Genomic DNA, 17,373 nt, shown 5'->3' with positions numbered 1-17,373 from the left:
AATTAGGCTCTATGAATAATCATTATTCAATACATATGAATGGTTACAATAATTTCAAAGTAAATTAAATGCATGTCTGAAGGAAGAATAAAAAACATTTTGTCACTGTAGTTGACAAAGACTGAAAGAGATTATTACTACAAAAATGTATATTAGTGTGTGTTCTCTATGTTTTATTTTAACAGTAACATTAACAGTATACATATAATTATACTAAAAGCAATCCTTACTTCTTCAAGTTAGATATGGATAAATGGCTTGACTAATTAATTTCAATGACCACTCTTTACATAATGGGCCATTCTCACAATTTTTGTGACTTCATTGTACAAAAAATATATATATATTAAGATGTCTCCAAATATTTTATGTCATTGTAAGAACATACATATTAGTTATATTACATGTAACATAAAAGAATTAATAAGCTTTTTGTTTGACAATATTTTTCAAATGATTAAGCAACATTATGATCTTGACAGAAATATCTTCGTTTAAAGTCTTACTTAAGATTCTTCATGGCATTTGAGGAAATACTTTCACTGGATACCTGATGAACCATAATGGAACTGGGACAGCGAAGCAAACAGGGCAAACCATACGCTACATCTCACTTACCGGTCTCCAGGAATAACCTCCCAAACGGCATGGTCGCTCCCGTGCAAAACGTAACGGTTTCCCTCTTTTCAAAAGAAGACAGTTACGTCGCAAGAAAAGCACAGATGCATCCGTATGTCTATAACGGTCCTATCTCCACAGGTCTGACAGGAAGTATCATGTTGTCCAGGGTTCCATCCTTCTACTACAAGCGGACACCAGAGTATTTAGATATCACTCAGTCCTCAAACAATGACACGCCGGCAAGAGAAACTGGAGCTACAACGGACCACTCCGAGGGAAACGTCTTGGCAAATACAGACGTCTTCCAAGGTTGTTTTGCACCAGGGAGAGAGAAAGTTGTTCCAGGCAATCTGTCCCTTACAGGAAGGGGAGGGTTAGTTGTACAGGGTTGGATCATTACTTATCAGGGGGATGATCCTTATGGACAGCTGCACGGATTATCATATCCATCCATGGGTATAATTACTGCGTTTATACAGGGTGGGCTGACAAAAATAAAGGTATGTAGTACGGCTGTCAACAAATATTGTTGTTGTCAACAAATATTGTTGTACAGTTTACTAGGAATGCATTATACTTTATAGATCTGATTCGAAACTTTAGGTGCCTGTTTCGAAGTTGTGTAAAATCACTGGCTGTTCGGCACTTGCATTCTCTACATGCTGAAGGAAGAAGGACCTCTAGAGACTATAATCGGTACTGCAGACGGAGACGGCAACAGCTGTACATTAAATTTGGATTTTGATAAGAAATTCTTTGTGTAGGGAGAAACCAAATACGGCTCCAGCATTGTACAGGGAGATACATGCAAAATAATACTTTTTCATTTCAAGCTTCCTGTAAGAAATAGTTTCCAGGATTTCTCTTAGAGGAAAATACAATGTATCAATATACCAGTATGACGCACATTAAAATATCTATGAAACAGTTATTATATACATGTTGTGTTAATATACAAAAATTACCTATCTATTCAACCCCCTTTTACAACCTTGATGGTTTGTCCCACCACCATGTCCAAATAAGGCAGTGCCAGACCTATATCAGAGATTAGCAGGATAATCCTCCAGTCTACATGTAGTAGTCATTAGTGCCCAGTCCCTAATCCTCATGTAACATATCTGCCCCCATCGTCAATCTAAAAGTTATTTTGATCCCCGCCATATCTCCACATGTTGACAAGGCTGACAACAAATAACCTGCAAGCAGATGTGGGGTGAAAAATCATGAAAACTTCAAAAGAAAAATTTCCGGATGTCACACAAATAGACTTTTCAGCTTTCCAAAAACTTCAGTTTTGAAGACAAGCCTTACAAGTTACAGCATTGGTTCATTTCCTGTCTGACCTACATAATCATATTTCCAGATTTCACCTCAGCACACTTTTCTATACATCACCTGTCCAGATATGAAAGTCGACACTGTTTTATGTATCCAGATACGACACCCGACACTGTTTACTGTACGTATCCAGATATGACACCCAACCCTGTCCAACGTGTCCACATACATGTATGACACCCGACACTGTTTAGTATATCCAGATACGACACCCGACACTGTTTACTGTACGTATCCAGATATGACACCCGACCCTGTCCAACGTGTCCACATACATGTATGACACCCGACACTGTTTAATGTATGTTCCAGTGATGTGACCCCGTGACCTCTGCTTGGAAAACTGAGCCCCAATGACTCATGGTATGCCTCTGATGTAGGTGGTTTTTATAACACCCTGCATCTGATATGTCCAGGCCAGGGAACTCTAGCTTTGCTCCTGAATATTTTTTTCAGATCATTCCGATCATATTTGCTTTAGAATATTTGGTTTCAGATCATTCAGATCATAGATTTGAATTTCTTTGAGCAAATATGAAGTATAATTTTCGCTAAGAAAGGAGTGACAGAAGAAATGGATTAAATTGCTATATCTACATGTATGCACTCGTTTTGTAAAACACAAGTTTAAGTTTTGGAATTTGCTTGAGGGAATGAATTTGCAATAAAATTGTTATACAGAATATTTTCAATCAAACTGTCTCACTCTAACAAAAAAGTCTTTGCATTAAAATTAAAGTTATACATCTTTCAACATTGTAAAAGCCTGAACAATTCAGGACAGCAGATATCAATAAAGTTTATGACTAGAAATGAGACAAAGGCCGGGGGCGTGGTAGGTGACTTAGGGGCGTAAATTCTACTCAGGCACAGCAATAATCAAAACCAGGACACTTTCTGCATGACAATGGGGGCACCAGGGCTCCAAATACTTCTGATTCATTTTCAAGCAAATAATTACACAGTAGATTATACTAGAAGGAGAATGGTCGTTACCACAGTTGAATAAATTCTGTATATTGAAAATACAAAAATACCCCCCCCCCCCGACCATCAAAAAATTTAAAGTACTTCTTTCTGTTACCTGCAATGTTGCAGGTTGTCATAAATATCATCTCCAATTTGTACTATATTTCTACAAATACATTTTACATGAGCAATCCTTCCAAATCAAATTAATGCTGGAAAAAAATAATGCAAATTTTATATAATTCTTTCACAATTAGATTTTGTAGATTCCTTCAGGAAAAATATTGAATGGTACTTAAAAATTAGTAAATATTACTTGTGTTACAAAATGTATCATTTTTGTCTAAATTTGTCACATTTTGTTGCCACTTTGAGCGAACACCTTTGTCTCCAGCCAGGTAACCTCCTACCACCTGGTTATGTAAGAGGATACCTTGCCGTGATGATTCAGTTTGACCTTGTACCATGACCTTCATACCTGATGCAATCCACAACAAGTCTCAACGGTCCATTAAAACCATCCACAAACCCTGTCCATTTCAACAATACAAAATGTTGAAACCAAAACATCTCCTTAAAACACATACGAATTACAGACGAATCATTTCTTGTGTAAATTATCGAATATCATCACTAACGAATAAACAGTGCAATTTGTAAAAAGAAAAATGAACTATTTACTTCATCTGGTAATACACAAGTATAACCAGATGCGAGAAATATAATAATTTTGTACTTGTCATGTCTGTTTACATACGTGTACAGCTACTGAACTAATAATGATTATAAAATGAACATCATCCAGACATATCATAACATGTATAAATGCCTCCAATATTGAAGATGAAGAAAAAAATAAAAAATTAACCGCGAGTTCTGTACATCCACACCCACCTCCTCCCATGCTTTGTACCAACACGACAGTCGTATCCTTGGTAACTGTAACAGCAACAAGCGCGACTTCTTCGCATCACTGCCGCAAAACTGTTTCACTTGCACAGACTTCTAGGAGGTTTAGGTACACACACCAAGACTAGGGAACCCATGGTTGGTAGCTCGGAAAACATAACCTGGTCTACAGTCTCTGACAGGGCTTTCAGCTGGAATTCCTGTGTAATGTTAGCTTTTATTTCCACCAAGCTAACTTGGCCTTTCCTTATAATTTTACCTGCCTGAATTCAAAGGGCCTTCCAGGGGACTAAGACAAAATTTCCTTGGGGGTAGGTTAGCCCTGGAGCCGAGGACTGGCCTGTGTGGGCCCTGGAGAAGTCTGGGTTCCGGGTTAGGACGAACCCTTGCTCATTGAGCATGCGGAGGCTGTAGCGATTCTGTCGGCTTCCGACTACACAGATGAACCAATCAATTAGCCCCTATAGGGATCACGACATTGGGGGAATTACCCCTAGTAGTAGTGGCAATAAACCAGTAGTGCACTACAGTAATGCTACCAGTACCATTGTCGTTTTAAGATTTCCAACAAAGAAACTTTACAGTGCTCCACCGTAAAAGTCTTATAAAAAAATAATGGTCACAAAAAAGAATTGAAAGAAGGAATTTTACTGAAATTACAAGCGACGGGCGACGCACAGGTGTCTGGCTGGAAAGTGCACCAATCAATCAATCCCTTACACCATCCCCACCCATGTCGTTACTGCCTATCAGAAGTAACAAGGGCATTGATTGGCTGTTGCACTTGGCACTTTGGTTCAGAGTCCCCAGGGCTTGAAATGATTGATTCTGCGAACCTGTGTTGGTAACTTACAAAATCACCTGCATCGGACAAGTTTTACTCGCACCAGATCCTTTTCTTTGCCTTTCAGTCCATCGGGAAAAGACTGTTGAAAATGTTCCTAGTAGTAGTACTAGCCTTACGACCATAGATCTTGGAAGGGTTGGGGGGTAGAAGGGGGAAATGTGTAGAGTTTTAGAGAATTTTAAGTTACAGTGGGGACATTCTATGGCTTCCTGAGGGGCAAAATTACTGTCAGACAGGTCACAGTTGAAGACCATGACCACATGTGACCTAGTAGCTTCCCTGGTTATTCAGAGTTTCATGCTTGTCAGTCAGAGGATCTGCTATAAATACCTTCATGTGCACAGCTCCAATTCTACTTGTACTTGCACTAACCTGAATAACTGCACCTGTGTATTTCCAGCCCTACCATTGATTGGCCTTGGCACCTACGTTAGGATTCTGAAGGCCACCTGCCCCATTTTACATCCAATTCCACCTTTCCCCTTCAAGGATTTGTTCAATACTCCTCAAATGCAGTCTTGAACGGATCGAAAACACAGTCAAACCTGCCCATTAAGAAGACTATTCAGGGGACTGATAAAACCTGGGCTATGTGGACAGGTGGTTGCTTAGTATAATAGACAGGATTCTTACTTTTCTTTTGTCGATGGGAAAGATTATCTAAGGGACCAGAAAAAGTGGTCACGTTGGCCAGGTGGTCCTTATGTAGAGGTCGTCACTTGTACAGATTTGACCATTATATTAGGCCATTGCCTTAACAAGTTGTCTCCATCTAAAATGATATATTGATGTACATGTACTTTCCGTTCTCTATAAAAATCCATTGACAGATTGGGTTGGTGACTGCCAGGCTTATGTTAGGTTTGCCTTAGCTTTTAGATATTTTACTTGTATTGTACTTGTCATGCATTCGCAGCTCAACCATTGATCCAAATTCCATCCTACATGTGCGTGTGCCCACATATGCAGAAATATGCGCAGGTGTCAACAGTGGTTCAGTTCACTCGACTATCCGGTTATCGTCTGTTGTTCCCGTCTCCCGAGGGTCGGACGTGCTTGCACTTCAGATGTGGCGGTTTCATGCATGTTATACTCGCTGTACGCGACATCATCCATATCGACATCCTCAAAATCAATGTCAAGCACGTTTAAAAAAAAACCCTGTTAGCTAGCAAGCTAGAGGGTCCGAACCTGAACCACATCTTCCTCAACCAAAATGGAAACCAGAAATCACCACCAAAGCAGGTCCACAACGGAAAAAAGGGAACTTCGAAAAACATCCATTCATAACTTCTTGAATAATGCTGTCCGTACACGCACGCAGGCGCACGCACACGCACGCATACACATACTGACATACACACACACACATGCACACACACACACACTGACACACACACATACGCACACACACACACGCAAACATGTAAACGCATACACACACACACACGCACATGCACAAAAACACACACACACAAACGGATATACAGACGTACCCCGAATCAGAACCATCTCAGTGAAGGTAATAAAAAGACGTTACCGTGGATGCAGAGCTCAGAGTCCTTGTTGATCTCGTACAGTCTGATGGCCTCATCCAGCTCCTCCTGGGACGAGATGGTACACGGGTCACCTGGGGAGGGGAGAGAGGAGAGATTCAAATAACGCTTTCAATCAGATGGGTAAGACCACACCAATTTAATTTCTTGGTTAACGGATATTTATTTTGCAAAAAAAAAAAAAATTTTAAAAATAAAAATCTGTTAACCAAGATATAAAAAAAAAAAATTTGTTGAAAATAAAAATCCGTTAACCAAGAAATCAAATTGGTGTGGCCTAAAGACAGTGGAATAAACATTGTAACCTGCTGGCTGCTGCTGTGCCACCAAGTACTGTAGGAGAATCCTCACTTGAGAGCTTTGAAAAAGGCTTACTGTCAGATGTGCAAAGGTTTTAGTGTGACAGGCCGTTCAAAGAAATATAACCAGCTGCTGCTTTGCCACCACGTACTGCTGCAGGAGCATCCTCACTAGACGGCACCTTCACTACAGTACTAAGAATCACACAGATGTGCAGAGGCTAGGTGTGGCGGGTCCTTCAGAAGAATATAAACAGCCAATGCCGCGCCGCGTACCTGCGAAGCTGGAGTGTTAGGTTGTATTTTCCTACAGCTATCGTAGAATGGAACTCGTTGTCATGAAGTACAGTAAGGGCATCCTGACTAGATTCAGCTTTATACAAGGCCTGCAGCTAGATGTGCAAAGCTTAGGTCTGACAGGTCGTTCGGTGTGATATAACCAGCTGCTGCCGCAATGAGAGGGTGTAGGGGTCACCTAGCGGAGAAAAGCAGGGTCGCGGCAGACATGAGGGACAACAGACACTTGTACAGGGCTCGAAACTTATCAATCAATCATCTGATGCTGACACATGGCGGCTGTAGTTATCTTTCTCCAGGTTGTTCTATTTTCTGCATGGATGTCAGGTGGGCTCTGGTGACCTCTAGCTAGATCTGAGTGTGCTGAAGACAATGAAATACAAAATTTTACCTGCCACTTCCCCAGTCCCCGGCCGAGTTATATGTATCAATGACTTGGAAAACATGGTCTATACTGCTCTTTTCGGTTAGCACTCAGCATTTGGGTTGGGAGAGAGTATGGTGCGTTGATGAAGGTTAGACATCCAGGTAATAAGATATGCCAAATTAAAATAGTTACTCAAGCAACTGGATAAGATTTTGAAACAGTCAGATGTTTCAGACAGCATCCGCTATCTTTCGTCAGTGACTAAAGAAGAGAGTATGGTAGTTGAACACACACCGCTACCAGTGGACTAGACTCCTGCTGTAGTGATTGCACAAAGATGTGTGGCCCAAGGGCTACAAAAATGGAGATAGTCACCGCCCTATACACCATAAATTACGGTGCGAGGCGGACTTTAACCTAGTTTCGAGTCCTGACGTAGTTTCCTGGCCATGATGGAGAGCCCACCTCCTTAATAACCCTTACACATGTAGGTCACCTCCCAACAGATACATGGTGAGATCAATGGGAAAGTCTTGGCTCCAGATAAAGATAAAAACTGATGCAAGCGTGCGAATAAAAACAACTTTTGGCCCCCAAATAAAGTTGCGTTCATTATGAAATCTATGTGGTCAGGAATGATGAACTTACGTTTTGAAACTCAACACACAGTGTATGGTATATAGACATTGTACTTTACATTCTTCATTTTTGTTGTTTCACATCTTGTTCTTTGACTTTGGCATACTACAACATTAGTATCCGTTTTCCAAAATATTTTTTTGTGCAATTTACAGCATGTATTTTCTCTTTTTGCAGCTTCTTTGGATGATTTAAAGTATGTGGAAACGGACAAAAATTGATGTGCGTGGATGTCATCCATATAATCAAATCAACATAGCCTAAATAACCCTTACATATGTAGGTCACCTCCCTACAGATATATGGCGAGATCAATGGGAAAGTCTTGGCTACGCTAACGACCCGCAAAGTGTCACATCAGTCATCACTTCTGTCTTCAAGATGCCACAGCTGATCGGATTACATGACGCAAGGTAGTGCTTATGTGTCAAAGGTTAACCATTCCTCAGGCCATTAGCAAAAAAAGGAAATTAAGACTGATTGTTGGAGGAAAGAGACTGCAAAATCAAATAGCCTATTGGGTAGAAGTCAAGTGGTTGGTGACCCTGTCTCTGAATCTAGAGTTTGGGAGTTTGCTCACCCAACATGCATGCTACTGAAAAGGGTTGCAAGTCCTTGGGACAGGACATTCAGCTGTCTAAGCTGATCTTGAAATTATCACTGTGGTCTACTTAAGTACTTGTTCTTATTTTTGCTGTTTTAGTGCTGACATCTCAACATGAACTCATCACACCGGGAACATATGCTCTGTCTTGCATTGCACCACTATGGTTGTTTCAAACACGAACTTAAATCATGTTAAAACACTGAGATAATGCCTCCATTCCTCATGTACCGATTGTCCTTTTCTATGAGTAATTTGGTCATAATATGAAAGAATTACACTATTTGGGATGCTCCCCACAGCCAAGGACCTGTAACCCCTTGACTACCGTGCCTGATGATCCTTGCAATGGGCGACCCCAGGTGCCTCATCAGGCGGGTATTGTCTGTGCCTTTCAAAGGAAAAATGGGGGCTATCCATTGTTGTTAGCTAAATACATCTACAGATAGTCCTTTACTTTTTATAGTTAATATAATAGCAATATTCAACACAAGATAGTTTTACATCTTTTCCTAGTTCTAAACTTTTCCAATGACAATTCTCAAAAACTGTAAAAAGGTTAAACAAAACTTATTCCTCCCACTGAAAAAACTGAATATTCAAGAATTGAAACATTGACATTGATCTTGCAAATCCAATAATATTATCATTTATAATTTATGATAAAGACTACAAAGCAACATCAGCATGGCGTCACCTCACAAATAGTCTCATTCCTGATTTGGCTCCAACAATGTGTACTGACAAGCTGCCTTCATGAATAATCTGCCCACAAGGACTGCCAGACAAGTTATGAATCTTATGATGATGACGGCCATGGTTCTTTACTCAGTTATTATTTATAGCATGTACACTGGGTAATCAGGTAATGAACCACTAAATGTTGGGCTTTCAACTCTGTGAATAGTCATACGGCCAGGCCAATCTAACTTCTTGGTTCACACATTTGTACGCTTCAGTTTTTCCCTTTTGAAAAAGATCATTCATGTACAACTCTGGGCAAACATCAAAACCAAAAATGCTCATATTTTGGTATCGACGGTTGAAAGTCCAACTCTTCATAGTCAAATTTTTACTGAAATATTTTATAAAGATGTTAGTTAAAATTTTGTCCGATTGCATTTCTGCACAGTACAGTGGAAGCACAGGGGTCTATCACACTATTCACAGAATGCAAAATTCTAATCATTGATACTAAAAAATAAATTATTGATGCATTTTTTCAGTTCTATATTCATTCTGCGTGCCAGCTTGCAATATTTGTTTCCCACAAAACCTGAGATGAAATAATCAAATCGTTATAGCAAGTATGACTTTGTAAGTCCGATGTTTACATATACCTTGTGCTGTAGTGTACTGTGTTATAATTACACATGTACGTAACGATGATGAAAGTTAGACATCCAGGAAATAAGATATGCCAGTAGTAACTACCAACAGCAGTAACTCAAGAAACTAGATATGATTTCTATGATCATATCCAGTTGAGTAGCTGTAATTTGGCGTAGTGTTATATTTACTTATAAACCTGCACTGTTCCATGTTGGCACCTTGATGTGAATATTACATTATGTACAATAAATTATTCATTGCATTTCCGCTGCGGGTAAGCTGAACACAGCGCTAGCACTGATTCCAACATCATTACAGTTGCAAACTGTTAATTCTGTTTCTACCATCATGATGGTTTGTTTTCCTTTTAATTGTTATGATTTGGGTACACTTACTCTGACTTGAATTTCAGAACATAGATTTATGTGATAAGAAGTACACAGTCCTAAAACCAACATATTAATGTATTTACGTCAACAAATATACATACAAATGGTAAAGACATGTCTCTCAAGCTGCATCTCAGAGTTTGCTACATTGCGATGCTAAAATCATTGTACAGCGTAGCAAAACTAGTGGCAAAGCGAAGATAGCAACATTTAATGGTTGTACTATTGACCATGTCTGCATTAGGTGTACCTTGCCAAATCTGTCCACTTTTACGATGGTCCATTCAATTTTCAAATGATTTCTCCATTGACCCAAGCACGAGGAATCCTGTCTATATTGACCAACTGTCCACTGTGACTGTTTTCTTAAAATTCCTTGCAAGTGACAGGTTGCTATACACTGGTTTGAATGTATGTACATTTGTAAAAGTAATATATTACTACTCCCATTGACACAAGCATTAAGGATCATGCTAATAGTGCCCACTTATATACTGTGCCTGTTATCAAGAGTCATTTAGACTGTATCTGCTATGACCTTCTATAACCTGCTCGTTACAGTGTACTAATTAATCACAACAACGATGATTAAGAACACCGAGCGGAGTACAGAGTTTAACAAACCGTGCGGCAAACCTTTACCTTTGGAAATGCGGCTGTTCCCCACCGGGATGCACCCACGACACGCGGCGCGGGACAGCGAAAACGACCAACAACCCTTCTCCATCACTTAGCCAAATCTAATCAGGGCCTCCACACAATGGAATAACATCCATCCCCCTCCAAGGCATGAATCAGACAATGGAGTGATATTATACGCGAAAAATTATTCCAACCTCCGCCGCTCAAAGGAATAATATGAAACCGAATCAGTTTGTAAAGAAGCGCCGTTAGTTGTAGCAAAGGTATTTCCTGAGAATGAGTGATAAATCAGGTCGCGTCGACGTCAGGTGGCGTCCCGCGGGGGATATATCCGTCATCCGAGCTCCACGCTGTATAAAAACACCCCACAGAGGACACGATACTGTAATTCTTGTTTCTTTCACTGTAACTTCATGTTCACTGTTTTCACGGTCACCTCTGTATCATGAAGTTATCATCACCGTAAAAAAACCTGTTGTTATTACATGTATCTATGATTCCTTGACTTGGCGCCACCGTGAAGTTAAAGTTCAGTGAAAATGTCCATTTTCCTTACATCGTGAATGCTTGCTGCCGTGAAGATAAAGTGAATTACAGTATTTGCCTTCCCCTCTACCTAATCAAATCCTCTCAGCAAAGAGGGTCACAAGGAATCCGGAAACACTAATTAAGGGCAACGACTATATCCAGACACATAATTGGTACAATACAACATTGATATATCATAGTGAATTCTGATACAAGCAGGAAATTTTACATGCATGATATTAAGTAAGAAGATAGAAGCATAATCAAAATTCAAATCCTCCAAACAAAAAGGGTCAAAATGAATGTGGAAACAGTAATTAAGGGCAACGACTATTTCTAGAGGCATAATTGGTACAATACAATATTGATATATCACAGTGAATTGTGATATAAACATACAATTTTACACACATAATACATAATATTAAGTAAAAAGATCATAGAATAAAAATCAAATTCTCCAAACAAAAAAGGTCACAATGTATTGATTGGGATCTACTACAGTCAAACCTGCCTAGGCGACCACCTTTTCAACGCGACCACCTGGCCATGGCGACCGCTTTTTCTCGGTCCCGAAAATTTTCCCCATAGGCACAAGCATTAAGCTGCCTGCCCAAGGCGACCACCTGTCCAACGCGACCGCGACCGCCACGAATTGGGACTGCACAGAGCACAATCCCTGCCCATGGCGGCCGCCTAATTTTCAAGCGTGTGGTGACATCGGATCATTTTGCAGTCGGATTTCACGGAAATGTTTCAAGACTTTGAAGGACAAAAATAAGGACAAAAATATATGGAATAGCAATGTTATAGCATCGATTCCTCCATGAAGTGTTTTGATAAAACGTTCCCGCTATTAACATTGTAAAGACAAATGTTTGTGATGTTGTCGTGCCTATCGTAATCTTATAGTTAACCGCAAACTCAGTTCTGTTTAAACTCAATTTTCAAAACGAATACGTAGTGCATGGCGTAAAAAAGTCAGATTTCACAGAAATTACTATCTATTTCTTGTATTTTCAACAAAAATTTGTCTGTGTCTTACTAAATCCCACCGAAAAATGACTTCGCGGCGGGCAAAACATCGGACGAGAAATGTTGTTCCTTGGTCCCGACGCCATCTTGGAAATTTTGGCGCGGCCCGGATTTGGCGTACCGCTGACCTTTCTAAAACACGATGCTTTTGTGTATGAACATTTACGAATACTCTAGTTATTGATGAAAATTAATATTCTTATTTTCTTTTTATTTCCATGAATCTCAAACCTTTATTGGACGCTGTGCGTTCTGCTGCACTGATTAGTACCTTTCGATGCGGTCGCACAGAGCTTGGCGGTGCGGCGCGACGAAAGCACACCGTTCCGTTTTCATCTTTAGTTGTCAGATCGAGAACTTTTTTACCCTTTTATCCAGTGGTCGGCGCCCCAAAAAAGGCTGGGACCAGCAGGTGTTTTTTAGGGATTTGTCTTAGGCCTTAAAACTTCGATGATGTGCGTGTGTGTGTGCACTATTAAATGTAACGTGTGAATGCGGGAGGGCGCTGCGAGATCATCGAGGCAACCATTGTTTTGTAGTCAAAATTATGACGAAAATTTTTACACGATGTAGTGGTATACAATTATTACAACGAAAACGGAAAATGTAATTTTTGTAGGATCTTTCTGTCAATGAGAATTGAACCTGGTGAGGCTCATGCTGTCTAAATTCACATAATTTTCCATCCATTTACGTACTGTATTTGAAAAACTCGACCTGGAAACATGTGAGTGGAATCCTCTTCATGGCGACCACCTGTCCATCGCGACCGTTTTTGCTCGGTCCGCCGGGTGGTCGCCTTGGGCAGGTTTGACTGTAATTCAGGGCAGTAACCATTTCCGGATGTACAATTGGTGCAGAACAATTAGAGCAAATTCTGATGCTAACTACGATTCTGCAAGAGAAATATTTTGAGTAAGAATATAGAATCAAAAGGCAAAAGAGATATCATAATGTATAAAAGGGTTTGGATTTACTAATTTAGGACTACTACAATTTCCATATGCATAATTGATGCACAACAGTTACTCGAAATTCCGATATAATAAAACATGCAATTTCCCACACATGATAAGTCATCCTGGCTTGGCTTCGCTAGTGAAGATTTTCAGTGGTTGAGTCCACTTCTGTGACATGATAAGTCAGGATATGAAATCATAACAATAATGGCGAGGGATTATCACAGAAAACGAAAGCTTCTGCGCGGCGCATCAGAGGGATCAGGGTGGGATCGATACCATCCATCAACGTCGCTACCAGAAACCCGCCGCAACTCAGCACCTAGGCCGCTCTCAAGACTTCACAAGACATTGGATTTAAGACAAGATGTCTCGCACACATAAATGTATTTCTAACTGGAATAGCAACTTCAAATTCTAAGGGGCAAAATCTAACGATGTCAAGGTCTCAAGGAGACCCACCCACATACATATGTACATGTACCAAGTATCACGACAATCTGTCCAGGCATTCTTGAGTTATCATGTTCACAGACGTTAGGAAGGACACACACACAAAAGCGCTGGCGAAGGTAATAATAATGTACTTTTCGACAGAAATTTCCTGCTGATAAAAATAAAGGGCAAGGCTTACCACCCGACGGGAAGTCCAATATTCCCAAATATTCCGTATGGTCCGAGTTGACAACGATTATTCCTGCCTATATCCTACATATGCCACTTGCCTTGCCAGCCGGCACATGTTGGAATATTCCCAATTCCGATAAACGCTCGCACACCTCCATACTCAATTACTATTGATCAAAACTGTCCGCATATCATAAATACAGACACTCAGGAGTATTATTATCTCACTCAGAGCCTTGAGAGCACAAATGAAAGGTCTAAATCTAGATTTTTATGGGATGTGAATTTCTCTTATTTGAAATCAGAAGAGCTCTGCACTACTTGCCACTTGCAAGTCCCAAAAATGAATGTGGAGCCCTGCTGTACATGTATATGCCGGTGTTACTTCCAACCCTACAAATTGTAAAATGTATTTTGCTGTGATATGGGTTATTGGGGATGATAGAAGGTAGTTATTGCTTGTTTGACGATCTATTTGCTCTTCCAATAAAAGTTCCATCACAAGTGTACGATATCAGTTTATGGTATCTGAAAGACTGCAATATTACTGTAACAGAACTATCAATATAACACACCAACTCAAATTGCCTGTCTAACACTCTAAGCAAGAATGGGCTTTTCAAAAGCCAATGATATAGCACAATTACTAGCTTGAAAAAACTTGAACAAGTTATAATAAAGATACAGTTTCAAACTTCTATGGCAGTATTAGAAATGATGTGGGGGGGGGGGTTACTATACACATTGCTACAAGTATGACTAGACTATGCAACAACTTAAAAAACACTGCCATTGTTAAGATAATAGGAAGTAGTACAAAAAGCTTCCTTTTTTATGAGAATATAACAAATGCAGGCCTACCTTACAAGGTTTTCTGCTAAACGGAGCACTTATAGAAAGGCTCAACCAGGACATGCAGTGTTCCTAATCATGTTGTACTTTCACATTTCCTCCACTTACGAGGTGTAATTAGTCTTCATTTGCATAACCTCAGGGAAATCATAAGCAGCCTGGGGTGGAACAGACTGGAACTGAATTAATAATGGAAACAGCACAGGGGCACAATGATAGATCTTAAGATATACAAGTCAAGGAACATTAGCAATTCATTTCTTTGGTTTTTGGCACCTTCTCCCTTATTTTACATATAAATGTTTCAGAAGCAATTAATCAAATTGGTGCGGCCTAGATGGATAATATTGACAGCACTGAGACAACCTCACCTTGCCACAAGAGCAGCGTATGGAACCCCAGAACCAGCTATGCATGAAACACCGTCTGACATGCCCGTAGCCAGGATTTTGAATGGGGGGGTTCGTTTTCATGTTTGAGGGACCAGCGAGCGCCGTAGGCGCGAGACGAGCGCCGCAGGCGCGAGCTTTCTAGGGGGGTCCGGGGGTATTCCCCCCCGGAAAATTTTAAAAATTGAACCTTCTGATATGGCATTTCCTGTGTTTTTGAGAGGGTTTTAAAGAGAGAAATCAGAGACAAAGTTAGCAGTTTTTTCTAGGAATTCCAGCTCCGCTGGTGTGATACAAATAAGTCCGCCTAGAAAAAAACAACCTTGTACATTAAAAAGTGGACCTTCGCGCGTTTCAAATTCTAAGAATTGAACCTTCTGAAAGGGCATTTTCTGTGTTTTTGAGAGAAATTCAGAGGAAAAATCAGAGACAAAGTTTTTTCTAGCATTCTAGCTTCTGTGGCGTTGCTGGTGATACAAGTAAGTCCGCCTTGAAAAAAACTTGAACATTTAAAAGTGGACCTTCAAGCCTGAAAAAGTGGACCTTCAAGCCTAAAAAAGTGGACCTTCAAGCCTGTGGGGGGGTTCGGACGAACCCCCCGAACCCCCCCTGGCTACGGGCATGGTCTGAATCATCGCGGAGAAGACTCAAGTGCGTTATCAGCCCCAGCGGACCGTGTCGGACAGACAGCTATAGCTATGACATCAGGGGGGGATCGCATCAGACAGAATAGAAATCTGCGGATCTTTCCAGACGCCTCCTCACCCAAGACGTGCATTATATTACATATGCAGTATTGAATGCCAAGGGTCAAGTAGTTTCACACAAGAATGGGCTCATTTTCCTCACAAAAACATTCTTGGCAAGCTTCTTTTTCCAACAGAAGGCTGCTACTTCTTGCTCAAAAGAAAGTTTTACAATTCCATCCTTTCTGCAATGCTTGCAGGAAAGGGAAATAGATAGCTTTTGTAACAAGCAACAAAGGCATGAAGATTTGAAGTGCACATGGAGAATTGACCTGGACCTTTTCTCAGGAATTGTAACCGTGGGATGGCTAGTGCAGATGGGGAGGAGTGAGCTAACACACAGGATGGAGCATGGCTTTCTGCAGTTCCATATCTAACTGACAGGTGGCATCACTGATTGCTGGCACTGTGACTAACTGACAACAAGCAGGATACCCAGGATGAGTAGTTAAAATCTACTTTTCAGTTCTTCCCAAAGACTACAATGTTTCTTGAAAGAGGGGAATGCTGTTGTTTCTAACTATGTTTAGCAAATGAAAAACTGCCTACATAAGAGAACTCCAACAGGAGATGAACAAGAGAAGAAGGGCGCCTTGACAGCTCCCTAAAAGTAGCAAACTTTAGTTGCATGTAATGGTTGAATTTTTTTCTAAAGTATACCTAATTCAATCTTGTATAGTTTGTGTGACTACACTTTGGCATAATACACCAGTTCGCAGGCACGAGTTGCAGCCAGCAGGCTATATCACATCATACAACCTGTCACACACAACCCCAGGGCAGGGGAAAAGGGGGACATCAATGATGAAGTCAAAGCAGTAACTGTAGACACAATCACAGAAATGCAGTCAGAGACACTCAGGGAATACAAGTTAAGTTCATCACTCATGTGGGCAGTGTTTCCGCCAGAAACACTGTGAAGTGCAAACAGTTAACTAAATTAACCAACGAGAATGATTTACAGTTTGAAACACCTCAATCTCAGAGTTTACAACTCTGGTACGTCATGTGGTCAGGACTGTTCCTTGTTACATCCATGAAAATGGTCAGGGTCGACTTTCGGCCTTCTGGTGGCCAACCTTGGTCCTGCAGCAGAACTTCCGGTTTTTGCATCTTTCGTGCTGGACACACTGTGGTCCTGATTTCTCTGCGGAAGGTAATCTTGTCCTTTCTGCACTCGTATTCATTCATTTTTATTTATCAATCTTTAGGGTGGTCCCATCAGGTATTAAAATATCTATCTATATCTATATCTATATAGCCGGTATAACCGCCCTTCAGTGTAACACACCAGCTTCTCAGGCACACAGCGCGACAGCAGCTGGTTTTATTACACTGAACGGCCTGTCACACCTAGTCTTTGCACATCTGATTGCAACCGTTCTTAAACTGTTCTTTAAAGCTATTTAATTTAGTGAGGATGCT

General features: G+C 40.5%; 1 protein-coding gene across 12 annotated transcripts in view; it reads right to left on the bottom strand.

The window, feature by feature from the left end:
* LOC136444014 (protein kinase C iota type-like) overlaps positions 1 to 17,373 on the bottom strand; it is an 82,569-nt gene that overhangs the window by 62,959 nt on the left and 2,237 nt on the right. For all 12 annotated transcript variants that reach the window (XM_066441409.1, XM_066441410.1, XM_066441412.1 and 9 more), the window contains one exon: positions 6,228 to 6,317. In XM_066441409.1, coding sequence (XP_066297506.1) covers positions 6,228 to 6,317 — 90 coding nt within the window. The remainder of the gene's footprint in view (positions 1 to 6,227; positions 6,318 to 17,373) is intronic.

The sequence above is a fragment of the Branchiostoma lanceolatum genome, chromosome 10 (genome assembly GCF_035083965.1).
Source record: "Branchiostoma lanceolatum isolate klBraLanc5 chromosome 10, klBraLanc5.hap2, whole genome shotgun sequence".
In the NCBI taxonomy this organism is placed as follows: Eukaryota; Metazoa; Chordata; class Leptocardii; order Amphioxiformes; family Branchiostomatidae; genus Branchiostoma; species Branchiostoma lanceolatum.
The sequence above is the reverse complement of the archived record's forward strand: the minus strand, read 5'-3'. Positions and strand labels throughout refer to the sequence as shown.